The sequence below is a fragment of the Dreissena polymorpha genome, chromosome 6 (assembly GCF_020536995.1).
Source record: "Dreissena polymorpha isolate Duluth1 chromosome 6, UMN_Dpol_1.0, whole genome shotgun sequence".
NCBI lineage: Eukaryota > Metazoa > Mollusca > Bivalvia > Myida > Dreissenidae > Dreissena > Dreissena polymorpha.
This window is the reverse complement of record NC_068360.1, coordinates 88,505,885-88,516,151: the sequence shown is the minus strand read 5'-3', so window position 1 is coordinate 88,516,151 and position 10,267 is coordinate 88,505,885. Positions and strand designations below refer to the sequence as shown.

Sequence of the window (10,267 nt, the reverse complement as noted above, 5' to 3'; positions counted from 1 at the left end):
TCAGCTCGTTTGTACAACCAAACATGTCTCTGCATCGGTTTACTTATGACTGTTGGGACTTTAACGTGCGCAGCCGTGACATGGTGATCACTTACGGAATTATCAATTGATATAACCTCACTGTTCAATACAATTAAATTATCGGAGACAATTATGGGGTCAATTAATGTAGAAATATTGACAATGACTCTAGTTGCTTCCGTTATGACGTTTCTTAAATTAAATATTGCCAATGACTGTTTAAGACGGGTATAGTTTCTGAGTTGGTCTTCGTTTATATCACCAAGCATAACAACATGTTGGTTCATATCCAAGGCATTGTCAATATTAGTTTAATTAGGTGGGAGTGCTGGGACTCCTGGTCCACGCATAATGCAGCCTCAGGCGGGGCACGACCTCATAATCTTCGAAATACACATACACACACTACATTTTTAACACAAAATGCGCATGGTCTGAAATTCACAACTATTAAATCTTTTTTCGTCAACCGCTTTTTGTTTAATGATTAAATGGTGAAAATAATTATGAAGAATAATCAACAAGACTTTTATCACGTAGACTCAGGATTGATCATGATATATCGGTGGTTTGTAACCGGGAGCAGAACAGTGCGGCCAATTCTGGCAGTTCTGAAAGACCAACAGTGAACAGAATGTAAACAAAAAACTTCGACTATTTGACAGGTTCATTATTAATGGATATGTCATTTTACCTTGAATTTAGAATATTGTTAATGGGAAACTACATAACATGATTCCATGCGTGGCTTATCAATTGCTTAAACGTTTAATTATCATGGCGTGATTTAATTAATTATTTATTCATGCGAGACGTCATGCCATTCCCTGGATCAGACTGGTCTAAATAAGATTTTAAGAAATATTAAGTTTCAATAAGTGATTGTAGTCAGTTTTTATTGTTAATAAATTCTGCAACATGCGAATTTAATCTAGTTCGTCCGAATGTTATAAGCGACTATACATCTAATGTCTGACTAGTCCAAATTTTTGACGCTCTTTAATATTAAGCTACTTTTTATATGGGTAATATTTGGAGCGTACAAAGGTTGAAAGACCAATTACGTGGTGGGAATTTTTTGTTCATTGTCTATATTGTTGCGCAAGGATTTTGTACGCAACATTCAAGCCCCGATATAAGACACTTAATAACAACGGATTTCAATAATATTTACATACCTGTGTAGATAATTCATTTCTCGATAATGTTCCGTAAAAATTATGTAATGACACTTTGAATTTTGCACGCCTGAGCAATTTAAATCCAACCACTATTCAATTTTTCAATATCTCTCGATTCGCTCGCTGTGTAGATATAAATCGATAACACGACCTCGATGTAAAGCATCTGGTTTAAAGTGGAAGAATAAACAGCGTAAAATACAGTTTGCGTTCGTCTGTTGTGGTGCAGCGCATTACATAGTAAACCGATGTTATACTTTTCTGGATTAATTTAGCATTGTTTTTTTTTCTAAATTGACAATTAAAAAGTTCTGAAATTAAGTACATCTTTTATTTTTATACTGTACATAAATAATATTGATACAGATCGTACAGTATACCATCCTTTGTAACGTAGAATGTAAGTACATAAAACAACACAGACAGAGGTGCGAAAAAGACATGCATAAACACTTCCTGAAACTTAGAACAGTGAATAGAAACTGCACCATATCTGTTTTGAACATATGCTTATTAAATCGACAAAGATTAGCATACTAGATCTAGTTCGGTAAAAGTCGGTGTTAAAAGCTCATGTTAAATAAAATTACGCGTACACCGTAATGCCTTCTTCTGATTGGTTCATATTTAAATCAGTTTCATGACGTGGCTACAGGTCAGTGATTGTTTTGCGATTTAAGCAGAAGTTTAACTGAAGAATTTATGCCTTTCTAACTTCGAATCGACGATATTTGATGTAAAAATGAACTTCTGAATTAAAACTGAGTTGGTAATGTTATTTTGCAATTTTACGCAAATTGATGAAAATTTAAACTTTCTGTTTTCCACCACAAAAAAGGTCCTTCAACGATGAGACGTTCCAAAGAATTCAGCCCATATAAAAAAGAATTAAGCCCATATAAAAAGTATCTCTAAATTCTTTGCGCGTCTTATAAATGAGACTAATGTCTGACATGATTAATAATATTTATTGTTGAAATATAAAATAATTAAATTAAAAGGTTTTAATGATAATTTGAGTCGCGTTCTGAGAAAACTGGGCATAATGCATGTGCATAAAGTGTCGTCCCAGATAAGCCTGTGCAGTCCACACAGGCTAATCCGGGACCACACTTTCTGCCTAAACTTGAATTTTGGTAAGGAGGGTCTTCCTTGAAACTAAAAATACCATTAAAGAGGAAAGTGCTAATCGACCCTGATTAGCCTGTGCGGACTGCACAGGCTAATCGGGGATGACACTTTACACACATGCATTTGCCCAGTTTTCTAAGAACACGGCTCAATTGATAAGCATTGACTATTTTACAGTAAAAAGCATTATCACCCATCAAAACAGACATCTTAAGTGTAGTTGATAAATTTGATAATAATTCCGAAGTGTTTACAACATGGAACTGCTTGTATTTCTTTTAAATATGTTCTTTCAAATACATGTGTAAAATACATTATGACATGGCATATGTTGCTTTAATTAAGTTTCTGATTTGAATTGCTACTGTTACATGTATATTTGCTTTGTGTGTTATGTCAGCAAGTATTTTAAAATATATTTTAAAAAAAGAACATTTTTGATGAAATTTATTCTTTATAAACATTTATTCTTTATAAACATTTGTACAATGCCTTAAAACAGATTATTGCAATTGCAAAGAGTTAAGTGCAATCTTGTAACTGCGAATAATTATTTGAGCTGTGCTCTATGAAAAAGGGGTTTAATGCATATGCGTAAAGTGTCGTCCAAGATTATATTATGCAGTTCGCACAGGCTAATCAGGGACGACACTGTCCGCTTTTATGATATTTTGCATTTGAAAGTCTCTTCTTAGCAAAAATCTAGTTTAGGCGGAAAGTGTCGTTCCTTACTATAGCCTGTGTAGACTGCACGACTCATATACAAGTAATTTCTTGTAGAATTCTGTGTACTTAAGAAGCAACAAAATGAACAACGACAGCTTTAAAATGGTTGTGATATTTAGAACTGTATGAAATGAGAACCCATGGAATCAAAACCGGCATTGAAAGTTGATATGTAAATAAGTTCTGAGTTGGAGATTTCAGACACTGTGAACAATGCCTTGAAGCCTGACATTTTCAATATCTGCGTCCTAAATACGTTAGTTTTACCAGTAAACATATTATGCCTCATTTATGCTGCAATCAGCTCTTGCACATTTAAGTGATTCATACATAGAAGACAGTGTTAACAAACATACAAATGAAATTAAGCTTACAACCTGAGTCAAACAATTATAAAAATAGCATTTGCAAAGTATAAACAGACCTAAGACACTGTGATGTAGGGTCCACAATTTTAGACAAGAGCTCAAGCTAGTTTGTACACAGTGCCATAATATTGCCAGTTGAAATATCATGGCGCGGTTGTCAATCTCCGGTACGCCGTTACAACATTACCACCACAACTATGTCTTGGTCTTAATGACTGGACTGCTGGGATGTCGCTGGCACAGATACATGCAATCTAGAAAAGGATCCAGGAAGGTAAGGGTCACTAGGCCTGTGAAAGCAACTGAGCAGGGCTAAGGGAAAACAGCGCGTATTGCATGTACATATATTGTCGTCCAAGATCAGCCTGTGCAGTCCGCAGCACTTTTACAAAATTTTTTGTTTAAAGGACCTCTCTTTGCAACATAAATGCAGTAAAGGCATCCCCAATAAACTTGTGATGACTGCACAGGCTAATCTGGGATGACAATGTACACACATGTCATAAGCCCTATTTTTTCAGAGCAAGGCTCATATGGAAAGATTATTGGTTCCAGTATTTAATTACCTTTCTTATAAACTTCAAATTATAAGTCTCTGTCTTTTTCACAATTTTTACATTTAAAAAATGTTTTAAATTGATTCTGTTAAGGTGATATACGTTCTGAAATTATGTCCTAAGTATAGTGTTAATATTCAACTTACAAAATTTGTGAATGTTGGCCCAGGTTTTACGTTTGTGATGGTCATTTTTAGCTCATCTATTTACAAAAAAAAATATATGAGCTACATGTATTGTCATCACCTGAGCGTCGGCGTTTAAGTTTTGTGTTTAGGTCCACTTTTCTCATAAAGTATCAAAGCTATTGCATTTAAACATGGCGCACTTACTTACTATCATGAGGGGACTGGGCAGGCAAAGTTAGATAACTCTGGCTGGCATTTTGACAGTATAATGTGCCCTTTTTATACAAAAAAAATTGAAAATTTGGTTACGTTTTGTGTTTAGGTCAACTTTATTCCTAAAGTATCAAAGCTATTGCTTTCATACTTCACTACTTGAAACATTTACTAACTATCATAAGAGGACTGTGCAAGCAAACTTATGTAACTCTGACTGGCATTTTCACAGAATTATGGCCCCTTTTATACTTAGAAAATTGAAAATTTTGTTAAGTTTTGTGTTTAGGTTCATTTTTCAAAGCTATTGCTTTTATACTTGCAGCACTTACTAACTATCATAAGGGGATTATGCACGCAAAGTCATGTAATTATGACTGGCATTTTACAGAATTACGGACCCTTTTATACTTAGAATATTGAAAATTTGGTTAAGTTTTGTGTTTAGGTCCATTTTATTCCTAAAGTATCAAAGCTATTGTTTTCATACTTGCAACACTTGCTAACTATCATAAGGGGACTATGCACGCAAAGTCATGAAACTCTGACTGGCATTTTGACAGAATTATGGCCCTTTTTTTACTTAGTAACTTTGAATATTTGGTTAAATTTTGTGTTTATATCCACTTTACTTCTGAAGTATCAAGGCTATATTGCTTTCAAACTTCAAATACTTTCTTACTATTATGAGGGTACTGTACCTGGCAAGTTGAATTTGACCTTGACCTTTGAATGACATCGACTCTCAAGGTCAAAGTATTAAATTTTGCTAAAATTGCCATAACTTCTTTATTTATGATCAGATTTGATTCATACTTTGACAAAACAACACTTACCTGACATACCACTGTAGACTCCATCAAAACCATCCCCAATGCCCCACCCCAGAATCCCTCCCCCATTTTTGTTTTTCCATTGTTTTCTTATTTTTGAAAGATAATGTAATCAATGACCACACCCCCACACTATACACCCCTCTCCACTCCCACCCTCCCCCTTTTTGATTGAAGTATTGAGAGAGGTCCCTTCACCTTTTAAAAGAAAAATAGATGAGCGGTCTGCACCCGCTAGGTGGTGCACTTGTTAACAAATGAAATAAGGTTGCTTTCCTTAGTTAGGTTGAGCAATTTTGTCTTGTTAATTGAAAAATTTCTTGTAGCTATTTTTTCAACACAAATTTACATAAGCAACTATTGAATTACAGACAGTGTTGAAATGTAGTATAGCATGTTTCTGTGTGTTTTGATAGTTACACAAATACATTATGTAAAATTATATGGTTGAAACAATGTTTAATGCATCAAGTGTACTATGAAATCTTGTATTTGTATTTCTGTAAAAAACACAGTTATGCTCGGTACTGTTTATTGGTGTGTTAACAAGTGGGATTCAAACCTGGGCATACATTGGTACTGTTTATTGGTGTGTTAGCAAGTGGGATTCAAACCTGGGCATACATTAGTACTGTTTATTGGTGTGTAAACAAGTGGGATTCAAACCTGGGCATACATTGTTACTGTTTATTGGTGTGTTAACAAGTGGGATTCAAACCTGGGCATACATTAGTATGTACTGTTTATTGGTGTGTTAACAAGTGGGATTCAAACCTGGGCATGCATTGGTACTGTTAATTGGTGTGTTAACAAGTGGGATTCAAACCTGGGCATACATTGGTACTGTTTATTAGTGTGTAAACAAGTGGGAGTCAAACCTGTGGATACATTGGTACTGTTTATTGGTGTGTTAACAAGAGAGATTCAAACCTGGGCATACATTGGTACTGTTTATTGGTGTGTTAACAAGTGGGATTCAAATCGTGGGCTTGGCATACATTGGCACTGTATATTGGTGTGTTAACAAGTGGGATTCGAACCTGGGCATACATTAGTATGTACTGTTTATTGGTGTGTTAACAAGTGGGATTCAAACCTGGGCATGCATTGGTACTGTTTATTGGTGTGTTAACAAGTGGAATTCAAACCTGGGCATACATTGGTATTGTTTATTGGTGTGTTAACAAGTGGGATTCAAACCTGGGCATACATTAGTATGTACTGTTTATTGGTGTGTTAACAAGTGGGATTCAAACCTGGGCATGCATTGGTACTGTTTATTGGTGTGTTAACAAGTGGGATTCAAACCTGGGCATACATTAGTACTGTTTATTGGTGTGTTAACATGTGGGATTCAAACCTGGGCATACATTGGTACTGTTTATTGGTGTGTTAACATGTGGGATTCAAACCTGGGCATACATTAGTATGTACTGTTTATTAGTGTGTTAACAAGTGGGATTCAAACCTGGGCATACATTGGTACTGTTTATTGGTGTGTTAACAAGTGGGATTCAAACATGGGCATACATTGGTACTGTTTATTGGTGTGTTAACATGTGGGATTCAAACCTGGGCATACATTGGTACTGTTTATTGGTGTGTTAACAAGTGGGATTCAAACCTGGGCATACATTGGTATTGTTTATTGGTGTGTTAACAAGTGGGATTCAAACCTGGGCATACATTGGTATTGTTTATTGGTGTGTTAACAAGTGGGATTCAAACCTGGGCATACATTGGTATTGTTTATTGGTGTGTTAACAAGTGGGATTCAAACCTGGGCATGCATTGGTACTGCTTATTGGTGTGTTAACAAGTGGAATTCAAACCTGGGCATACATTAGTACTGTTTATTGGTGTGTTAACATGTGGGATTCAAACCTGGGCATACATTGGTACTGTTTATTGGTGTGTTAACATGTGGGATTCAAACCTGGGCATACATTAGTATGTACTGTTTATTGGTGTGTTAACAAGTGGGATTCAAACCTGGGCATGCATTGGTACTGCTTATTGGTGTGTTAACAAGTGGGATTCAAACCTGGGCATACATTGGTACTGTTTATTGGTGTGTTAACAAGTGGGATTCAAACATGGGCATACATTGGTACTGTTTATTGGTGTGTTAACATGTGGGATTCAAACATGGGCATGCATTGGTATGTACTGTTTATTGGTGTGTTAACAAGTGGGATTCAAACCTGGGCATACATTGGTATTGTTTATTGGTGTGTTAACAAGTGGGATTCAAACCTGGGCATACATTAGTATGTACTGTTTATTGGTGTGTTAACCAGTGGGATTCAAACCTGGACATGCATTGGTATTGTTTATTGGTGTGTTAACAAGTGGCATTCAAACCTGGGCATACATTGGAACTGTTTATTGGTGTGTTAACAAGTGGTATTTAAACCTGGGCATAAATTGGTACATGTACTGTTTATAAGTGTGTTAACTAGTGGGATTCAGACATGGCCTACATGGGCATACATTGGTACTGTTATTGGTGTGTTAACAAGTGGGATTCAAACATGGGCATACACATTGTGCACACTTCAATAGGACTTTCCAAACACAACAATACCTTTATCAATCAGGGGTCTCACGAGTGGGCGAAGTGGGCGATTTCTTCTCTCAATTAATCTGCACTTCGCGCATTAATTTCATGAAGGCGAAGTGACTTCTCCTCCTTTTAATGATTTACTTTGTGCCAGACATTGACTGATTAAAATCAATTTGATGTGGAAAATGGACACATGAGGATTCTCAGCCATAAGTTGCCCCATTAACAGGTCATGCAAAGTTGAACATTCAAAAGAACAATCTGGAGCTATTACACTTCTTGAAATTGTTAATAGATGATGTCTTGATTTATTGCTTTCTGCTGGCTACCAATAACTATGATTCAGCAAAGTTAATTGGCCCATTAAAACAATACTCAAGAATGATCAAATGGAAAGAGGTAACCTAGCATTGGCAATACATATGGGGCTCGTTTACAGGTCTTATTTGTTATCTCTGCTGTAAAATGAGATCTTAAATGAATTTTTAATTTAAAGCAAATAATTGTAACAAAATATAAATTTCATTTAATGTTCAATTGCTTAAATTTTACAAGGAAGTAAAAGATTCTGTACATTTCTGGTTGTGTTACAATTAAAGTTTTAATTGATACACCTGTACAGGAAAGAAATATGTTAAAAGTACCATCATCATTTACAATCAATGACAAAAAAGAAAAATGTAGGTTTTATACACATGTCTTATTATAAATGAAATGCAGCCTTTTGAAATCCACCATCAATTTCAGTCTCTATTATAGAAATTATTTCAGCAGCAATGAGGCTTACCAGTTATTACATAAATAGCATGTGGCTTTAGTGTTAAATATAATAATTAAACTCAGTTTAATACATCAATAACACAACATTAACACTTAAGTGTGTGTGTTTGTATTTGTAAATGTTGTCCCCAAAAGTGCGAAATGAGAGTTGTTTCTGATTAATGATAATTGGAATGGTGTAATGAGGGGTATAAAATAAGTCACTAGTGAAGAATTGATTGAACCTGAACAGAAACCATTTTATCTTTTAGTTGCCTCACTTGTCCCTAATTTTAGCTGAAGGAGAACTCACTTCTCCCTCAAATTTGAACCTAGGCTGAGCCCTGATTATCTATCTTTTGAAGCAAAATATGCGTAAAACTAAGATCTATGATGCAAATGTACCATTTCTCCAAAAGATGTTACCACTTCTCCCTATTTTTGCTTTAGGGAGAAGTGACTTCTCCCTAAATTTTGAGCCTAGCTAGACCCCTGTCAATACTGTGCATGCATACCCGTACTTTATGTATTTTACATTAACTCAATAAAAACGATTTTACCAGTACCATAGATTTTCATGCACCTGCAAAAGTGTCATTGGGACAATGTTTAATTTAAAAGGAAAGACATTTTAGTAATCATCTATACAAATTCGATCTATGCCTGAAACAAAGGTATTTTATAAATGAATATCTTTCATTTTTAAAGATAATTACATATAAGCCATCAATATACCTCTTTAATTCTTATGGTATTATTGTTATTTTTTCAGGTGGACATTGTGCTGTTTATGTTCCTTTTCCTGACCGCCACATTTGTAACAGGCTGGTTCTACTTCACCTTTGTGATGAAGACTGACAAAATAAACTTTAATATGTAAGCATGGTAGCCGAGAAATTAAACTAAAATCAAGTGACCGGCTTTTTGCTTTGTCCATGTTTGATGTGGACTAAAATATACAGCATACAATATCTGTTTTGACAATATTTTAGCAACTTAATCAAAGGAAAGTCAATGTAGTTGACAGATAAGTTTAACAAAAATCTCTTTTGTTACAAAAATATTAAATTTACTTGCTGAATATTTTATAGGTAACTAGTTTTGCAGGGGTGTGATTTTTCCACCTTTCAGTGGATTTCCTCCCTTTCAATGAAAAACAAATTTTACAAATACTTAACTAACTTTGCTTGATCTATATACAAATGAAGATTTTAGTTGAATCCTGTAAGGGGGGTTGGGGCATTTTCCTCCCATGAGGTGGGTCTGAAATCACACTCCTGTATTGTACAAGTTTATCATTTTAAATAGAAACTTCAGACCCTTATATAAATTGAGAATCTGGGGAATGCTTAAGTTAATTTAATGATAAACATTAAAATTAAAGTTAATGATCTAACTTACCAGAAAATATTCAGTATTTTATGATTACAATTTTTTGATTGATATTAATTCATTTCAGATTTATGAGAGACTCTACAGGGTCTTACATAGACTGGTTTATGCTGTTACAAGCCATAGTTTCTACGTTGTTTGCCTATGCCATGCTTCTTATGGTATGTTACATAGACTAATTTATTCTGTTACAAGCCACAGTTATGTTACATCGACTGATTCATGCTGTAACAAGCCATAGTTTCCTTGTTGTTTGCCTATGCCCTTCTTCTTATGGTATGTTACAATGACAAGGCCATTTATTTAAGATTGATTATTTCTGATTTGGTCTTTGCTGTTGTTTTTTTAAGCTCACCTGTGCGCAACATGCTGGTGGGTGACTATTTGGGATT

The 10,267-nt window shown here is 34.9% G+C and overlaps 1 protein-coding gene across 3 annotated transcripts in view; it reads left to right on the top strand.

Moving 5' to 3' along the window:
• The first annotated feature begins 618 nt into the window (after nt 1-618).
• The window catches only part of LOC127834140 (glycerophosphoinositol inositolphosphodiesterase GDPD2-like), a 35,081-nt gene continuing 25,432 nt past the window's right edge, over nt 619-10,267 (top strand). The window contains exons 1-4 of one of the 3 annotated variants that reach the window (XM_052359774.1): nt 619-686; nt 3,241-3,701; nt 9,256-9,359; nt 9,943-10,036. In XM_052359774.1, the coding sequence (XP_052215734.1) occupies nt 3,573-3,701; nt 9,256-9,359; nt 9,943-10,036 (327 nt within the window). In that variant the 5' untranslated portion in view covers nt 619-686; nt 3,241-3,572. Of the gene's footprint in view, nt 687-2,891; nt 3,702-9,255; nt 9,360-9,942; nt 10,037-10,267 lie in introns of those variants that run through there. The other 2 variants (XM_052359773.1, XM_052359772.1) reach the window with 2 other exon arrangements.